This window comes from Apaloderma vittatum, unplaced genomic scaffold (assembly GCF_000703405.1).
Source record: "Apaloderma vittatum isolate BGI_N311 unplaced genomic scaffold, ASM70340v1 scaffold14577, whole genome shotgun sequence".
NCBI lineage: Eukaryota > Metazoa > Chordata > Aves > Trogoniformes > Trogonidae > Apaloderma > Apaloderma vittatum.
In genome coordinates this window covers 29,510-50,045 of record NW_009726155.1, presented here as the reverse complement: position 1 = coordinate 50,045, position 20,536 = coordinate 29,510, and the positions used below count along the sequence as shown (strand labels likewise).

At 40.2% G+C, this 20,536-nt stretch overlaps 1 protein-coding gene across 1 annotated transcript in view; it reads left to right on the top strand.

The window, feature by feature from the left end:
• PDZRN4 (PDZ domain containing ring finger 4) overlaps positions 1-11,274 on the top strand; it is a 103,808-nt gene extending 92,534 nt beyond the window's left edge. The window contains exons 7-8 of the mRNA XM_009873184.1: positions 2,992-3,108; positions 9,247-11,274. Of these exons, the coding sequence (XP_009871486.1) occupies positions 2,992-3,108; positions 9,247-10,773 (1,644 nt within the window). The 3' untranslated portion in view covers positions 10,774-11,274. The remainder of the gene's footprint in view (positions 1-2,991; positions 3,109-9,246) is intronic.
• The last annotated feature ends 9,262 nt before the right edge of the window (positions 11,275-20,536 follow it).

Below are 20,536 nucleotides of genomic sequence, written 5' to 3'. Positions count from 1 at the left end.
GTCATTTATATGAACTTATGCAAAGCTATTGTTGGTCATTGGTGATGGTTTTTTCCTATGCCCTTACAAGCAGGCATGTAAACTGTTCATTTATGTACCAATTATGGAACTTTTACTACAAAACCATTCAGCAAACTTGGATCTAATTGTTTTCAAAGCACTCTGGTCAAAAAAATACTTGTACATCACAAATTGCATCTTGGGAGGTGCGTTTTCAAAAGCCTTTAGAAGCATTTTTGTGGCTTTAAAAATAAAATTTCGCCAGTGCCAAGAATCTTGCCATGCCAAGGATTTTTTATATCATTGCATTGTTAGGTTGATTATCAGACTAAAGAGGAGATAGAGTGGAAGACCTCTGTTTGTAGTTCCCTTTATATTCTGTTTATAGGCCATTGCAAAGTGAAAAGATATTATATTGACACTGTTCTCTCCATCTGCCAACAATTCAGAGTTGGTTATGTTGCTATTTGTCTTTCCTGCTGTTGATCTGATATTCTCAGTCTCACTAGCTGCATACTCTGTATAAATTAAATTGAGTAAGTGTAATTCAGTGCCACTTGGAATCTCTACTTGAATACAGTGCTTATAAAAGACTCACAATTTCAGCATTCATTTCCTTTATGTTTTTGAGGAATCTAAACAATTCCCATAAAACTGGTGGCATAGTACAGCAAAAAAAAGCCATGCATCAGTTTATATTGCAGAATTGTAGCCCTCTCTTGAAGTTGCAGAAGTTTTGAAAGAGCTGTTTCAATATTATTCTTACTATTTTTCACTAAGATTTTGTTTTTCTGTAGGGAACAAAAACCCACACACTTAAAAAATACATGTCCAGGGAAAGTTCATATTCTCTGTTTGTTTAGATTGGTCAACATGATAAAGTTACATCAATATCAAATAAGGAATTACTTAGCTGTACAAGTATAGCTTCCCATATGGATGCTCCTTTCAAATTGTAAATGTATGTTTTGGTTTGGGTTTGGGGCTTTGATATTTGTTTGGAGTTTTTTTAATTTATGTGCTTTAAGAACTTATTCTTACAAAACTGAAGAAAAAAACATAGTATGTCAGAAATCAGGCTGTCCACATTTCTGCTAGTGTGTTGCTTTGACTCTTGTAAGAGATGGCAGGTTTAAGCAGGCTTTTTATTTCTTGATAGAAAATGGTAATGGCAGTATTGCAATCTTGAAGGGTGACTGCTGAGCACATTCATTTCAGTAACAGGGAAGAAAACCTTCTCTGACCATTTATTTGTGCAGTGAATACCAATGAATAATTAAGTTTTGAAACGGAGCACCAAAGGAGCACACAGCCAGTTTAATATGTAAATAAATGGCACAGGCATGTGTGTTCATATGCCTATATGTGCACACAGTGTATGTAGTGCACATGTGTACTAAGCCATATATTATTTTTATTCTAAAAGCTGTAACATAACATAAGCATTCCCATTAGTTAAGCACTGGGTCTGCCACAATCAAAGCAGCATATTTGCCCAAGTGAGATTCATCTTTCGTCCTTCAGATTTGTAAATCTCAGCAATTTCCTTAAATGAGGGAAATTCAACTGCGTCCTTTATGGTAGAAGAAGGCTATGTTCATGCTCTCCTTGGGAAAAAAAGCAAACAAGGGAAGTAAACAGAACTAATGACCAGTAGCAGATGTTTCAAAGAACAATTTGAAAATCCTATCAAGGACAAACATAAAAATTACATGTCCTCCAGAAAAAAATATGCCTTCTAATCACAGACTGTTAGAGGATGGCTTCACCAAGGGAAATGGTGAAAGACTGATGCTCTTTATAAGAGGAAAGTGTTCATTAGCACGGGCAAAAACACATCAGAGTCTTTGAACTACTGCTTCATAGTTGGGTGTAACTTTTCTGGCTGGCATGTGTGGCCAGAGCTCTTCTGGCTTTGAGACAGTGATACTTCTTCTGCTGTAGGTGTTGGCCCATGTTACATTACTCTTGCTGTCTTGGGACATGAATAGTTGGTACTCCTGTAATTGTCGAATGCTGAGACTTACCTTTTAGCATCTTTTTGTCACCTTCTTCCTTTGGTTCCTTCAATCACAAAACAATTGGTGTTTCCATCTGCAACGATCTTGTTATAAGCAGGAGTGCCACTGACCGATATTCTCTTTTTCGACAAAGTCTGCCATCTGGCAAGGGATTATAGATACAAGTGGATGTGCACCACATGCACACATCTGCACAGTGAACAAAATGGGAACAAGTGTCTTAGGCCAGGGGTGCCTGTTTTATCAGTTTAGAAAGATACGAAGGGTACAAAGTGAGTGTGGGAAGAGGATGTACTCAGGTGGCAGAAAACATAGCATCCCCTCTTGGTCTTTTTCAACACTGTCTTCACCAAATGTTGAAGTATTATTTTACACTTGTGGGAAAAAAACAAACAAAGGGATAAGCATTGCTTCCAGGCACACCGCAAGAACAAAAATTACCCTTCAAGTCACCGCATCATTCTCTCACCCTCCTCTGTTTGTTTGTTTGTGTGGAAGATCAATGGGAAAATGGTGACAGAAATGCAACATAAGGGTTCTATTGAGGGCAGAGCGCTGGGTTGGAGGTTGTTAGAGGAAAGAGCCCGGTTGCCTCCTGGCCCTATTAGTAACGTTGCCACTCTTCCAGTGTGGGGCCTCTCGCCGGTAATGAACATGACAGCTTCAGGATTATGCGCTACGCCTTTCATACCTTTTGAAAGGAAATAATGTCTGCGCTGTGCAGTCTCCTTCATTATGAGAGAAAATCAGTCATACTGTTTCAAGAAAGGATAAAAGGCCTAGAGTCCCTTTTTTTTTTTTAATCCGCCTTTTTCTTCTTCCCTTTTTGAGTCGCGAACTCCTACCGCCTGGCTTTCTGAAGAGAATCATTAGGATAAAAAGAACTAGTCAAGCATTGCCATTTGAGTTTACCCTGTTTTAGCATGTGTCCTTGCTAACATAATATAATGTACTAATGTATTCTTTGCAGCTGGAGGAAGGCTGGCTGGATGATGAAAGGAATGAATTCTTAGAGGAGTTAAACTTGGAAATGTTGGAAGAGCAGCATAATGAAGCGATGCAGCACACAGCCAACGAGGTGGAGCAGGTAGGACTACTACTAAACATATCATCTGAAATTTTGCTAGGTATACTTTTTTATTAATAAAGAACAAAATGTTATGCTGTAAAATGGAGTCAAAGGCTTTGATAGAATTCTGTCTCTGAAATGCTGTGAACTCTGGCATGCTGTTGGTAACGAAAAGAACAATAGATGCTTAGGCCCAGAATGAAAAGTTAGCAAACAGTTTAGGAGGCTGTGAGGGATGCAGATTTCTTGTTTTCTCCCAGCTTCTCAGAATAATATTGCTTTCCATCCTCAATTCTGAAGTGTTGGGGGTTTATATTGTTATATTTTGTGGGTTTTTGTTTTTTTAATGAATGATATTAGTGTAGCACCTAGAGCTGTGATCTGGGATAGATGCCCCTCTTGTTGTATGCACGCAAGGTATGAGCCAGCCCTTGCACCAGAGAGCTTGCAAAACAAGATGGAAGAGTCTTTTCAGATAAACAACAGGTGTTTTGTTAATACAAGTGTATTTTTCTTATATCGACAGTGCACAGCTTGGCATTTGTTTTGTTAATGGAGATGAATAAACATCCTGTTAGCATAGTCTCAGCGTGCTGCTATCTAGAATTTTACCTGCCCGTACGTGCTGTAAGCAAAGATGCATGAGCACCCCCAGCCATAGAGTTTCATCAGGGGAAGGGACTTCTCAGTTGTGCTATATTGTGGAAAGTTTAAGTGACCTTATCCTCTGCTGGACCTGATGATTTATCAGCATGCACACCTGTATGGAGCCGAAGAAATAAAATCCACCTTCATCTCCTTGCTTCTGCATATATGCAGCTGGGGGAAAACTGTTTTTCCACCCACCAAAATTTTTTACTTTCAATTTTTTCCCCATTCTGAATTGCTCGAAAGCAGAGCCTGAGGCATTTTTCTTTGAAATGGAGAGAGGGGGAAAGACTGAGAGCCTTTCTTCTTCTGGAAACCAGGGAGCTTATTTGGATAACAGGAGACCTGGCTTCAAAAACCTCACTGCCTGGTCCACACTGGGGGCCTGATCATGTACCTAGCATGTTTCCTCCTCGCCTCCAGCCTTGACACTGGGCTATTGGCTAGATGATAGCTCCTATTAAAAATAATCAGTGCACATAAATTAAATATTGTTTTGGACAGAGACACTGACAGAATAATTAAGTCAATTATCTAGAATATGGTAGATCCAATTGCAAATCCTTGATCTTATAAACGTTTAGTTATTTACATAAAAAGGAATAATTCCAGGAGCAGAGGTGAAGGGAGCCTTGCAACAGGATTTATAGTGGCCTTTTAGTTATGACCCTATTTTCCAGGCAGTGAGCCAAGCTCAGTTTCCCAGGTTAAATGTGCTAACTACTGCCCTGCTAGCTACTTTGATCTGATATTTAGCATCTTGTTTATTTTTTAACCACAAATTTTATCTTGGATAGCAAAAGATATCCTGTCAGAAAGAACACTTGTCTTCGCACAGCAATTTCCTTTGCACGGTGACATTTTCACACAACTCCCCCTACTTCTTGCAGCAGTTAGATCTTAAACAGATCTATGTACAAGCCCTTAGTAGACCCTCACATGTTGGGATCTCTGAAATCACTTCACTGTTGTGACTTTCCACTTGCAAGTTATTGTCAAGTTTTGGCTTTTTCACTCAATTTGCATTGTGGATACTGTTAATTATTGAATAGTGGTGTTCTGTGGTTCTGCAGAACCCACTGAGATTTTTTTCTTCCTCACTGAGATTTCTTATTCCCTACTGGGATCTTATACTGAGGTTACTTTTTTTCCTCTATTGAGATTTTATACTAGTGTAGAAGAGAGCTACATCTGAAAAAAATAACAGTCACTTGTTCTATGTTGGTGTCTGATGTTAGGTTGCTTGAAGTAGTTCTAGGACAGCCAGACATTTCTTTGCCCTTCTAATGAGTAATCAAATCAACGAAATGCAGCTTGGTGTGTAATGGGGCATCAGTAATTTGTGACAGCTGCTGTCTCTCTAGACTCTGTGTAGTGACTCGGCAAGTCAGAAAACGGGTTCTTTACTCCTTGTTAGGCTGGGAAGCAGCAGTTTCCAGAGGTGAATCATATAATCCACTGGAGCTATGAAAACTCTCTTATTGCAGCTGCCGGTGGCCAAGCTGAGGATCTCTGGCTGGCCATGGAGATTTTGCTCCAACACCAGCCTTGCTTTTTGTAAACCAAAACATATTCCTCTGGGTTCATGTGTTGTCATGAATCTTACAAGCTGCAGGAGTGAATACATACTATAGCAGAATATCCTTCCAAATACAAATCTGTTTTACAGAAGGTCATTTTAACATTTAGTGTGAGCCATCACAGAAGAATTTCGTACAGTTTGTAATAGAAGAATCAAGTAGGTAGTCATGTCTTTTCTGTATGTTTCTGAGACACTCTATAGAATTCAATCAAGAATTGTATCTTCTCGCATAGAATAGTCCAATAAGCCTCAAGGAAAGTTTTAATTCTCCATTTTTTATAGCTTATTGTATTCCTTCCCCTGTACAACATTGTGGTTCATTGTGCAGCAGAGATAACTTTGAGAAGAATACCATACATTCGCCATGCAGAAATTCTTATCAGTATCATGGAATATATCGAAACCTATTAAGAAGAGAAAGAATTGGATAATAAAATTCACTCTAGTCCATTCAAAGCTGAAATGCAGTGAAAATATCTGGGGGAAGTTCTTTTTTTGAGAGATACCTGATTTAGAAGAAGAACATTGTTTGCAGAAAAGTATTTTCCCTTTTAGCGCACTGCTGAAATCAATCCCAGTCTTCCCTCGTGGTTGGAGTACCCTGTGGTCATCCTGACACTGGAGATTCCTCCCACTGTGGTCAGTCTCTCTCTGTCAGAGACTGGCCAGAGAGCCCAGTGGCCATGTTTATTAAAACCTTTGGCTAAATCTCACTGCCTTCAAACTGCAGTAGCGGTCCAGGATTTTAGTCCCAATATACATGATAAGTTGTAAAATGAGAATAGAACACTGCCTGAATTCCTGCAAGATTAGCCATTTTATAGGCATCAATGCTTGCTAGAGCTGAAATGCAGAATCTTTTGAGGTTCATTTATTGCTTGATTGTACGCACCGCCAGGTTTGACTTCTCATTATCTGAGTTCTCACTGCAAAGATGAGGCCTAAGGAGCCCTTTGGTATTTCAAGCAGAAGTAATTGTAGAAGAGATTGACAACAATTTGTTTGAAAACAAACACTTTGTTTGGAATAGATAATAGATAACACTGACAAAAGCAACGCACTGACAATTGGAGACTATCTCCTGTTTTTCAGAAGGGACTTAACCTGAAATTAGGCTTGCATCCTTTCAAAATAAAATTAAAATAATCTCATGTTGTAAAAGACTGCTCAGTCTGCACATGTTTAGGAGATCCAGCAAGCATAACAAGTCCAGGACAGAAATGCCAGGAGCTACCTTACTCACGTCACTGTGGATTTTTAAAAAAATATATCTCAAAAAACACACAGTAGAATAAATAGCTGCATTATTTTCCATTTTCGTAAATGAGCTAGCTGCACATATCCACGTATTGGGGAAATATTTAACGTGATATGGATGTCTTTTTTTATGTTGAAAAGAATCTGATTGTGCAGGCTTGTACTGGCACTTGTTTCTTCCTGACAAGGAGGGGGATCTAAAGTTCTGGCTCTGAGTTCTGACATTCAGGTTCTGTACAGTAGACATTTACATTTGGTCTAATGAATCCGACCCATCTGATTTCTTTGAAACTAGAAAGATGGGGTTTGCTTTATTTACATCTTGTGTATGTGTGTTAATTATGGATAGTGTAACTTGAGTATATGCCAGTGTATTCTGTTCACTCAGTCTAAATCATGTGAAGTTGAAGGAGCAAAGTTTAAATTGTTGATAGAAGTGGTGTGGAAGGCAAGAGTCATTAATTACAAAAGTGTTGATTGCATGTGCCCAAACTGTAGAGGCTGTTTCCAACACCTATGCAAATAGATACATTAAGGGATTTTTTTTGAGAGTGCTCAAATACATGCTTTGGTGGTGTGGCACCATGCTGGAGACATCAGAGGAACCATCCTGGATCTCAGTTCCTGGAAGCTGTGTAACTGTACTAACACATCATGGATAAGCCACCCTGTTTAGGGGGTTAAGACGAGTTTATTCATATGGATGCAACTTGTGCTGTTGCTCTCCCTCAGGATCAGAGAGTACATTCGGGCACTCTTCATTCAGTAATGTGAATGGAGCCCCACATTTGGGACAGGCACCCAAATTCCTGGCAGTTCTGCAGCACAGCCCTTCCAGTGTCTGGTGGAGCTGTTCTCCCTCGTGTCAGCGGTTAAATATTCTCCAGAGGAGTGAGAAACACGGGTTGCACAGTAGTGCAGTGCCCAGGGTGCGATGTAGGTGACCCAAACTGGAGTTACTCCTCCGGTGAAAGGTTTAGGGGCAGAGGAAAATTCTGACCCTACAACATCAAGAAACATTGATCCTTTGCATGATCCCTTGAATAACACTGATATGTTTTTACCATGGCATTTAAATTCAACGGGAGAGTTTCTCCTGTTTGGGGGGAAGTGAGAGGTAGAAATTGACACATTGCTTATGTGGTTGAAAAAGCTACATGAGAATTATGCATTTAGTGTCCATTTTATTATCAGCTACATGTGGTACATGCAAAAGGATGTGTAAACTGTATGCTATGATTTTAAAGAAAAGATTTTCCTTGCAAGTCTTGTCTGAAAACAAATAGCTAAAACATCTTTTCAGAAATTTATAAATGGTCTGTCACAGACACTGAATTCTCCTTGTGCTGTGTTTCTTTCAATATTTATTTTATTCCACTGTTACATTGCGTTTGGGGGGTGGAGGTTATTTTTGATTTTCTGAGGCCAGGCCATTATTTTTTCCTCACAATTGAAGAAAGGAAAAGAGATGAAGGGTGCATGATCAGGATGTGCACATGAAGAGAGGTGAAAGGATGAGATAGGAGACACATTTTATTCCTGCTTTACTTCTGTCTTTTTTTCTGTCAAAATACAGGAAAAGGGAATTATGACTGGCCTCTGAGTTTGTTTCATTTCACCGAGTGCACTGTACCTTTTTTCTACCTTGATTATTACTACCATTATACATAATTATGCAATTATACCTCCTAAAAGAGAAATGATGCTTGGTTGGTGCTATGTACACTTGGATATTTGGCAAGCAGGCCATATAAATTGCACTCAGTGTGATTCTTTGCTTATGCAGTTTGAAAAATTAAAGGTGTCCGTCTCTTCAGAGAGGTATTATCTCACATCCTTCGAGAATATAAATAGGCTGAGAATATAAATAGGTTAGGTACCATGAGGGAAGTGTGAATTAAAAACCAACAGCCTAAAAGCTTGACATTATGCCCATGGTGAGCATTCAGTGTTGTTCTACATTTAATGGTAAAAAGGCTGTTTTTATTTCTAAGGAACATAAACTCTAACTAGGGAACAAAAACAGTCTCCAGGGATGCATCAGAGCGAGGTCTGCTTGAGCAAAATCCTAGAATTCAGAACGAACGGTCTTTTGGAAAGAGACTACTGAAACCAAGAAGAAGTGTGAGAGAGGGCTATCCCTCTGCAGGCTTCAACCCTGCCGATTCCCGTAGAGCAAACAAGATGTTCACTGGTGAAAAAAACACAGTAGTCTTTTTGCACCCTCTTAAGTTATACTATTCATTGTTTGCTTGGCTGCTTGCTCTATTTTTTGGAAGTGATACTAGTACTAAAGCTTTTTCCCAAGTTTGAGAAGTTTTCAGCTCTACTGGTTTCTGGCCGTAATCCAGAACCAAAACCAATGCACCATCTGGTGATCATTATCTTTAAGGACTGCAAAGAGATGGCTTAGCTAGAGAAGGAAGTATTTCCAGACTTCAGAAGATATGTCACTAGTGCTGTAATTCATCTGCTTCCTTTGGTATTGCCACCAAAGCATGACCCTTAGGAATGTTTAAAAGCTATGAGCAGTAGGACTGCTGTTTAGTGATCTGTATTAATTCAGCTTAAATCAGGTCTCAGCTGTTTCAGCAAAACAGAGCTGGAAAATACTCCCATGTAATATGGTTTGCATTTGATAATCATTTTGGTTTGCTCATGTTTTTCAGCCAAAGAAACATGAAGAGGAGGATGGCACTACAGACACAGCAACCTCATCATCCAACAACCATGAGAAGGACAGTGGGGTGGGACCTACAGATGAAAGTCTGCGCAATGACGAGAGCTCTGAGCAAGAAAATGCACCCGAGGAGCAGAGCAGCGGTACCCTGCAGAGCAAACGGGAGCTGGGCCACAGCCAAGATACGTTAGGAAGTGTTGAGCTCCAGTGCAACGAAAGCTTTGTGTCTGGGGAATACATTGAATCTGATTTCATCGGAAACCCAGAGGAGGAATGTGAAAGATTTCGGCAGCTCTTGGAACTGAAGTGCAAGATCCGAAACCATGGGGAGTATGACCTGTACTATTCGAGCAGCATGATAGAGTGCAACAGAAGAGAGCAAGATGGAGTGGAGCATGAGCTGCAGCTACTCAATGAGGAACTGAGGAACATTGAACTTGAATGTCAGAATATTATGCAAGCTCACCGGCTTCAAAAGGTGAGGGATCAGTACGGAGACATTTGGGCATTACATGACGAAGGATTCAGGAATTACAACACCAGCATAGATGTACAAAGAGGCAAACTGGATGACATCATAGAGCACCCTGAGAAGTCTGACAAGGACAGCTCCAGTGCCTATAACACGGCCGAAAGTTGCAGGAGCACTCCGCTGACAGTGGAGCGATCCCCTGATAACTCTCTCCAGAGGATGATCAGCATAACCAACAGAAAAAACCTGAGAAGCACAATCGTGGCTAATCAGTCATCCTCAGGACAAAGCAACAGGGAGACAACTTCAGCCAAAACCAAACCCGCCGAGCAAAACGGCGCTGCTGAGAACGCAGTGCTGGCATCAGAAAGCAGCAAATTCACAGACCAAGAAAAGCAGAGCAGCGAGCACATTCCCTACCTGTCTCCATATCACAGCTCTTCTTACAGGTACGGGAATATACCTGCTCATGCAAAGCATTATCAAAGCTACATGCAGCTGATCCAGCAGAAGTCTGCTGTGGAGTATGCCCAAAGCCAGCTCAGCCTGGTGAGCATGTGCAAAGATTCACAGAAGTGTCCGGAGCCCAAGATGGAATGGAAAGTGAAAATAAGGAGTGATGGGACGAGATACATCACAAAGAGACCAGTTCGAGACAGAATCCTGAAGGAACGTGCCTTAAAAATTAAAGAGGAGCGCAGTGGGATGACGACAGATGATGATACAATGAGTGAGATGAAGATGGGTCGCTACTGGAGCAAAGAAGAGCGGAAGCAGCATTTGGTGCGAGCTAAGGAGCAGAGGAGGCGGCGAGAGTTCATGATGAGGAGCAGGCTGGAGTGCCTGAAGGAAAGTCCACAGAGTGGCAGCGAGGGCAAAAAGGAAATTAACATTATTGAACTGAGTCACAAAAAGATGATGAAAAAGAGGAACAAGAAAATCTTGGACAACTGGATGACAATCCAAGAACTGATGACACATGGTGCTAAATCTCCAGATGGCACAAGAGTGCACAATGCCTTTTTATCAGTTACTACTGTATGAATGCAACTTCTTTCAGAGTATACTACCAGTTTAGGTAGAGTACGATTGCCTCGTTCAATGTGGCATTTTTATATATTTTGTGACTGTTTACAGTTTGACCTTTTTTGTAAGCAAAATTACCTGGTAATTTTTCATTTGTTTTTCATATAACAGTACCTTCTTTATCTGGCAGTCTTTCTTTATCCTGCAATATATTCATATTATTCATTTGTAGGAAAAAAAAAAGAAAAAGAAAAGCAAAACAAAAAAAGTGGAGAAGCCAATTAATTTCTTAACCTAATACATATCCTGTAAGTTAAGATCTGGATTTATTTCTCTAGTTTTCTTTTTTCTACTTTAGTAACAATACAATACCAAAACAAAATGCTTTATACTGTATCTTTGGCTTAACAAGTTTTAAAGTTTTACATCTTAGATTGCATCTGTTTATAAATCATATGCCACATCACATCATATAGATAAGAATGACATTTTTCCAACTACACATTGTACAGTGCTCTTAATCTGTAAATTGCAACTGTATTTGTCCAAGTAAAGTGTAGGTGGGCAATTCTCCTGTGTTATGTAGTGGCATTGGTCATGTAGCTGGGCAGTATGTGATAATTGTGAAGATGAAAGAGAAATAAATTATTGCTTATCTTTAAGAAAAAAAAAAGTCAAGACTTCTTTGATTTAAATTGAGTATTTGCATTTAAAGGATGAGTCATTACACTATGCATGATATTTACAGCATATAGAGATGTCAAGGACACAGGACACAACTTCATAGACTAGTTTTTCATTTCACAGAACACATAGGAGTGAATGGGTCCTTGTGGCTTTTTCTTACATGCTATATTTAGTTAACTGGATGATTCACTGATATATTACTGTGTTGTATGCTGTCAAGTAACTACTGCAGGTCCTTTTCCTGGCTGACCTTGCTATTTGTTCTACACATACAAAACATAAACTGAGTATATGTCTCATCATCATCATCATCGCTAGGCTTTGTGAACAAAGATATGGGGAGGGCTCTACCCACACCTGCTACAAGCGCGCTGATCGCTAAAAAGGCCAATGTGGGACAGGCAAGGCCGGTTGCAAAAGGCACAGTGGAAAGTCTCCTTAGGCGGCATTGGCGAGGCATGGTTCTTTCTGTGTTTTCTTTTCTCCTCGAGACTAATTCTACGTGTGTTCTCACAGCGTTATGGATGGTGTGTCTCCACGTCTCCCAATTGGAGGCCAGAGTGGATCACTGATGGTAGTCAATCAAATCACATGCAGGAAAAACTAGCAGTGGCTGTAAGTTAAGTAAGTGTAAGGTAAGTTAAGGAAGAATAGAAGATGAAAGAAAAATAAATGAGTTAAGGGTTTAACTTTATTGTTGAGGAGCACCCAAGTCTTTTAGAAGAGCTCTGATGGGAGCTGGCTGGGGCTCAGGAGCAAGGTCAATTTGTCCGGGTGCCTCATGGAGTCCTTGTCTTTCCGCGCAGCAGAAGCACCTCAGCTGCCACTGAGGCATCCTCAGAGCTGCTGCTGCTGCTTCTGGCAGCCCAGGGAGTTACAGCAACCTGAAATGACTAATCGTGGGCATTCAATGGGGTTGAAGACTTTGCCCAGTAGCCCTATTTTTGTTGTCCCTGCTCACGACCCACAGCAGTTCCTAACTGATGGAAATGCTTTTAGTAGCAGGATTAGGTGCTGAAGTCATTTGACATCAGGCTTTAAAAGACATGCTCGAAGATGCAGAAAAGTTCATTACGGTATTTCCAAATTATCTAACTCTGGAACTGAATCATTTGTTTTCTAACCACTTTTGGCACTAGTAGGCATTGGCAGAGTTCTCTGCATCTCTAGGCATGTAAATACCATAAGAACACTGCTCTCTAAGTGCTTAGGAAAAGTGTGCCACTGACAGTTCACAGTTTGATAATCAGGAAAAATTCTCCCCACCAGACTCAAGGAAACATCATGCTAAATCCTCACTAAACATGCAGCTGTTCATGTGTAATGAAAAATGCTTCCACTTTTTCCTGTTAAACTAGAACAAGTGTGGAATCCGAGGCCAGAAAGGATCATGGGGTAATACAGTATTGCTTCGAGGGGCTACTACCAGTTTGTCCCTCCAGCTGAGCCAGGGAATTGTCTTTGACCAACTTAAGTCATCTAGAAAGGTACACATTCTTCTTCTGGAGACATCAAAGCCCATAGATTTGACTGTTGCCCTCGTTGCATTCCAGCGATCACACTCATAAAAACAGATCTCTTTCCTAATCAGAGTTCACCCGCTATCACCTCCAGATAATGGCTACTGTTATGCCTTTCCCTTAGACATAGTGCTTAATATTTTCTTCCCATTATTGAATCATGACTCAAATCTCCTTTCAGACTATTATGACACCCAAATTCAGAAAACAACATGAATCTTCAGAGAAAGTAATATTATTTCATCACTAGGAAAGAAAAGCAGCAAAATCCATGTCTAATTAGAGAAAAAGACCTAACTGGATGGGGAGGGGGGGGGAAGTTAAATAGTAGAGAATAATCAGAGAAAGAAATAAAAAATATTTATAGTGATGATATGTTAATAGGCCATAAATGGAAATGCACCCAAATCTGAGGAGATCTGTGAAAATCTAGTGAGAGACGAAGAGAAGGTTGAGGGGTGATACAAGTACTGCTGGTGGCACATCATAACATGGTTTCTAGCTCAGCACATGCCTGCCAGAGCCTAGCCACCTCCTCCCTCCTTCTTCATCTGCTGGAATTGGCGTGTCTCTGCCCAGTCCTTAATCCTAATCTTTCCTTGCTCCTTCCCGCTAGCATGGAAAATAAATATGCAACCCTAGAGTAGGGCTGTGAGGCCACCTGGGGGGTTGATGCAGAGGCCTGAATGGCAGGACAGTGGTTTGCTGCTCACTGCTCTCAGCTGGTTTCTCTGCAGGTCTTAGCGTTGTGCTCCCTCATCCTAGACATTCTTTATCCATGAAATCCAAGGCTGACATCCCACGTGCAGTTTATTCCTGCATATGCCTTCTTCCAAATGTCATAATTTTTAATGAGGAAAATAACATTAGCACAAAGGCAAATTAAAACAGAAGAAACAAAACACATGTTATATTGTCATAAATCTTCACAGAAGAACAAACGTGTCTTTTATGAGAACTGGTTTGTGGGTTTTTTCATATGAAGGAACTTAAAAATAAAAAAGCTTTCCAACTGGAATAGGACCAGATCTTGTTTAAGAGGGTTGCTTGCAGCTCTGAGATAAAGAGCAAAAAGCGGGGAAGAGAAGCTGCATAGGTGTATTACCACAGCCACATCACTGCTGGGGAAGGAGATAATGTCTCACTCATCCTTCCCCCAACCCTGGTACCCAGCTGAGACTAGTGGGAGGTAATTTTTCCTATGGAGCCAGCAAGATGGCCTTGTAAAAAGAGTTATCTTGTCAATTGTATCGCCAGCTGATTAGGAGCATTGCTTACTATAAGTAAGATTAAAAGCTATGAGATCACTGGATCTTCCTCTCCAATATAAGTATCCTTAAAGGGAAAATTATATTTTTGGTATGATCATGGCAATAAACTAAACCTGCATCAGCTTATTATGTTTTTCAAAAGAAGGAAACTGATAGCACTATCTGAACAAGAGCAGTCAGAGATCTAGTCTGTGCTTGATGCATTGCCCTGTAAGAGGGTTTGCAAGGAACTCAGAAGAGGTGATACAGCAACTTTAGCATTATGCTTTCTGAACTTGTGGGGATTGAAGTATTCATTAAAATCATGATGCTTGAATTATTCGTTTTTTAATTTAACTGATGTTCATTTCCAACTCCTATTTCTTGGTACAAATTATAGAAGGCCACCCTTGGCTTCAATGCTAAAATATTTCCTGACTCAAGGCTGGAATTACTCCAGGTTTTGTTTTACTTGGGTTCTTAACCTTTAATCTGCTAATCACAAACATGTATGTGCTAAGTGCTCTATTAATATCCATTTGATGGACCTACTGTTTTTTTCAGAGCATTAAATGTTCTTGAGGAGCCGGGATAAAATGAATGTGATGGGGACTGGCATTTGGCTAAAGCAAAACAGAGCAGCTGTCATAAACCTGGTGGTGTTACTCTGTGAGAGAGGCCAGTCGGCTAATGCCAGCTGGTGGAGAAGGGATATTGCAATGGGATCATGAGCAGGGGTTTTTTTCTATAAATGCCTTTGCTCTGAAGCACATTCCCTTTGGATGGCTATTGCTGCATTTGTGAGGCTAAGCACTTTACTCCACTTCTGGTTATAGATAACTGCATCAGGCATAGATTTTGCCTGGGTTTTCAGATGTCATTAATCTTGTCCCAATGTCAACTCCTTCATGGACAGCTGGCTAGCTTTGGATGGCACCTCTGAAATGAGGCACAACCTGGGAGTTTGGGGTGCACGTGGCAAGGGCAGCCATCCCGAGTATATACCCTGGGCCCCTCTTGGGAGTGAACAGGTTTCTGTCCTGCTGGGGAAAGGGTCCAGCTCTTGCTGTGAGAGGCTTCAGCTATGTGCAGCTTTTCCTGCTCCTGGCAATTAAGGATCCTGACTTCTCTAGCCCAACTCATCGAGTTCTGAGCCAGGAAAGAAAATGGCATTTGTGTAGCAATTCCAAATTGATTCCAGTGAGGTTAAGAATTGAAATTATTCTGTTGTAAATATTGCTTAGATAGTGAAGACAAAAACTGTCTGGCCAGTGAGCCACATTAGACAAATACTTAGAAATGTGCTTTTTTTTTCTTTCTTCTTTTTTTTTCAACAAACAAGATGAATTATCTCCAAGGAAGGTATTGCCTCATACACCATCCTCGGTGTGACAGCTATGGTACTGGGGCTGAGCTACAGGCATGATGTTGACTACTGATACAAACTGCAAAGTAAAAAGTGACAGCTGAGTTACATCCAGGTGTATGTGCTGCTTTTCACACTCACTGGACCATGGAGGGGGGCAAAGCACAGGACAGAGTCCTCACTGATTAGCGCATCTCATACTGATATTCCCTGCTTCTTTCTTCAGTAAAGGTACAAAGATGTCCCAAAACAGTATCCTCTGGCATCCCAGATTTCAGAAGTGACATCCAGGAGATGAGAGGTGTCGCAGCACAATGTGTTTGGGGACCAGGGAAGGGACCTCAGTAGTGTTTTACAGGAAAATGTAGCCTACTCCTACTCTAGACCAGGTTAAGGTGTAGGTATGAGCTTCTACCTTTTCTTTATCAGATTTGGATTTTAATTTTGGATTAGATTTCCTCTGAGGAGGAGCTTCTTTACTTTGAGAGTGGCAGAGCACTGGAACAGGCTGCCCAGAGAAGTTGTGGAGTCTCCTTCTCTGGAGACATTCAAAACCTGCCTGGATGCCATCCTGTGCAACCTGCTTTAGCTCATCCTGCTCTGGCAGGGGGGTTGGACTAGATGATCTCCAGAGGCCCCTTCCACCCTCTAACATTCTGTGATTCTATTTCTGAGCTCTGCAAATTCATCTTGTACTTTTTAAGTCTCCTTCCTTCCTTCCTTCCTTCCTCCCTCCCTCCCTCCCTCCCTCCCTCTCTCCCTCCCTTCCCTTCCTTCCTTTCCTTCCTTCCCATTTCACCTCCTGTTGCCCAAAACTCTATTTGAGAAGTAAGACGTTGGTTCTACTGTTTTATATCTTTTTAAAAGTCCAGTCCCTAAGTTTTCTGCTCTTAGACTTATGCTAAATCACGTTAGGAAAATCTGGTTTGGCCTAGGAACAAAACTGAAATATTGCAGCAATGTCTTATGTTGGTCATTTAGTGAGACTGTGTGTTGGTCATCAAACCTCATACCTTTAATTCCTTGTTTTACTTCACTTGGAAACATCTGCACTGCAATAAGCATTGAATGTACTGTGGTATTTGTTCTTCCAATACATTCCCAAAGGTATTTAGCTTACTGCTGAGCACTAGGAGCAAATCAAAGCTGATGTCTGGCTCCAGTGACAAAAAATTGAGAGCACAGAGAATTTTAAGTATGAAGTGAATATAGGAAACTCTCATCTTGACAGTGGATGAGAAGTCAAAAGAAGAAAATTAAAATTGCATGATGAAAGATGAAAAGGTTTAAGTCACTGTTTTGACTACTGGACCTTGCAGGAAAGATATTTGAAGAAAGAATGAAACAGAAAGTTAAGCGGGTGAGTATCACATAAAATTTACCACAGATAAAAATATTACATTTTTGCACATCAAAGGCAACCCTCTTATTTTCATAGGTTATTTAACCCCACTGGCAATCTCTGCAATGCATAAATATTTTTGATGGCATGCAAAGTGTCTTCTTAATGGTGTATAGACACTATATAGTGAGCAGGCTGAACAGTATAAACATTCATGTCAGCAAAGATGCTGTCAAATTCTAACTTGACATGATATCAAAAATTAAAATATAAGAGGGATATTCTGTTTTGCCACCTCCTTTTTCTCCCCAGGTTTGGCACCTGGCTGCATGGTCAGGGTAAAGAAATGTACTTGGAAGATTGTGTTTTGGTTCAGGTACAGGGAATTCAAATGAAAGCTCCTCAAACTCGACAGTTTAATTTACTTCTTTTAAGCTCTTTAATACCAAACTTATCAGTTCTTTCTGTTAGGCATTAACTTGTTAAATGAGTCTTAATTATACATAAGCAGATGGAGATTTGAATTAAAATTACCTTACACTCGAGTGGCTTTAGTTCATTATAACATATCTTCTTCTTAATCATTTAGGCAGTCTCATCATCTTTCATATAGAAAGTTATTAAAGTATTCCAATTTCCATATTTCTTCAGATACATCCACTATTAAATGACATGTAATACACATTAGTTGATGACTTATACCATGCAATAGTTAGTGAATTATTCATGTCAGTAACAATTTTTATACTTTTATGTCATCTGTTTAATTTTATTTTAAAGGGTTTATATTTACAGAATGTCTCATATTTTACCTCATCTAAACTTTCAGTGCAAGGTTGATTGCCTTGCCATTCTTGCTGGTGTGAAAAGGAGTAATGTCCGCTCTAGTTTTTGTGCTTCTCTTAACCGAGGGATGAAAGTGGATCCAAAGAGGCTCTCGCTCTCAAACAAGTGAATGTTTACTGAGAACCTTGGAAAGGTTTTGGAAAGAGATAAAATGTCTAAAGGAAATCACAGTTATTCTCTTTTTCTTCTGCCTTGTTTTGGCACTATCATCATCTCTGGATTCTCCAAAACCAAGAACATCCTTCTCAGGATTTGCCTGGACTCTAAAATTAAAAGAAGGTTTTGCCCAAAGGGAGAAAATTATTGAAAGCTTTTGCAGGCTTCTGTGGGCATCACCTCATCTAACTGTAATGACCTCAAAGCTGGGATAATAGTTAAGTTAGTCATCTAGGTTCAGAGTTTCAGTTAGCTCCAGGAATAGAGAGGATACACCTCCAGAAGACAGATGGTTTTCCTCTTTAGGAAGGATGTCCTGTAGAGGACACTTGTCCAGCTAATTCAGACTGGGCTTCTATCTTTGGCATAGCTTTAGCAGAGTGAAAAACAGTCTGCTGTAAGGTATATTAATGCCTTTCAAAAGGCATTTTTGAAAAGCAAGGGTTGAACAAGAGGTAACTGGGTATGAAAAACTCTTTTTTTCCCCGTTTTTAAAGACTCCTGACTGCATATGCTGAGAGAGTCATGTGTCTCTTTTAGACAGAGAGCAACACCAAGCAATTTAATCAACCACTGCTATGCACCTCCTGGGTAAAATCAAGAAAGAATTGGACAAAATGTGGCATTTTAGTTCCAGTAAGCAATATACAGCCATTCACAAAGGAAAGACCAGTGGGACTTTTCAAAGACAAAAGCATCCAATATGCCCTGCTCAAGGCAGCTGATTATTCTCAGCATCCCTTTAGCTAATATATTAAACAGGTACCATCGGTGTCAAATAATGGGTCTATAATACAGAAATAACTGTGTTAGCTGGATGATGGAGAATGACAGCTCAACCAAAAGGCTGAGTGTGCACTTGCAAATGCTGCAGCAGTCATCAAGCAAAGGGACAGGTCTACAAGAGGCCTTTGCAGAAACAAGATGCCATTTACATGAGCATGTTTAGAAGGGAAGGGCACTTGCTGCACACTGGGAGTCTCAGCAAGACACTTGGGCCATGTGACTGTTTCCCTCTCCAGTACCTCTGGAAGCCTTCCTGCACTTTAGGGTGTGGATTTATCACAGGTATTCTTAATGAATTCCAGTTCTACTTCCTTGAGAAAGAGATGATACTGCTGCTTGACTTGCAGGAGGTTTATGAGAAAAACCACCAAAGCTTGCAAGGCCCTGAAGAGCTGGGGATCTGGCCTAAGTGCAATCCATGAATTCAGTGTCAGGAGTTTCCTGCACTTGTCATTAAAAACTGCAAAACATAGCTTGACTATACAACTTACTTTAATTTTCTATTGTTTTCTTCACATCTTCACAAGAACTCTAAGGATTAGTATGGTGTAAAGGTGAGGAGAAAAGCTCAAATGAGTTGTGAAGTTAGACATTATTCCACTGAGATCTGTGTTTTCTAAATAATAATCTGAAAGTGATCTGTAGTCCTCATTACCAAATTTTCTGGTAGGAGCTTGTCACCTCCCCTTGAGGCATTTCAAAAAATTCTACGAAAAACAAAGGAACTTGAAAGTTGCCAAAGGGCTGGGTTTCCTCTCCTGAAGGTCAGTGTGTGTGTGAATGCATGTGCATGAACACACATAGGTTTTGTTTTGAGGTGAAGGTGTAATTTCAGGAAGAAGGCATTACAGAGGCCAAGTAAAGCAGTTCAGACCAGGCCAAGAATGCACTTAAGCTTAGGCAGCGGGTTCTGCACATGTGCTTTTTAAAGTAAAAATACATAAAAACATAAACTCTTCTACAGTGTTCCTAGGCTGCTTACCACATACTCCTAAGAGTTCATGCTTTTTACAGGCTGGCTAGGCATCTGAAGGCCTGGAAGAAGGTATATTTAAGCTAGTGTATATCTTCAAAATCATTATTGCTTCTGGCAGTTGATGCTGCAGGGCTCTGTTTTCTTGAAGACTCCTGTCTAAACACAAAAGCTTGCATTCAAATACCATGTCAAACAAGCAAGGCCACTGATCTCTGATGTGCCAAATTTAGGAAGCTCAGGATACACCTGTAATCCTTGTTTTATACAGCCAGTCCAAAAAGCTGTTTTCCATGTTGCTTTGTATAATGCATAGCAAGTTTCAGTTATTTATGTCCATGCTGTATGCAGTGATATGCATGTATGCTACTAGGATTTTTTTGGGAGATCCCTCAGGCTGATAGCACCCATGGAATGGTCTTGCAAGGAGCTTGTCTGTGGTGGGACAGAGGCATCTGAGAACTGTGAAGCAGGATAATAGACTAGACTAAACTAGACTAGACTAGACTAGAATAGAATAGAATAGAGTAGAGTAGAGTAGAGTGGAATGGAATAGAATAGAGTAGAGTAGAGTGGAATAAAATAGAATAAAAATAAAATAAAGAAAAGAAAAGAAAAGAAAAGAAAAGAAAAGAAAAGAAAAGAAAAGAAAAGAAAAGAAAAGAAAAGAAAAGAAAAGAAAAGAAAAGAAAAGAAAAGAAAAGAAAAGAAAAGAAAAGAAATTTACAGTTGGCAGGGACCTACAAGGATCATCTAGTCCAACTGCCTGACCCATACAGGGATGACTAAAAATTAAAGCATGTTATTAAGGGCATTATCAAAATGCCTCTTCAGCATTGACAGGCTTGGGGCATT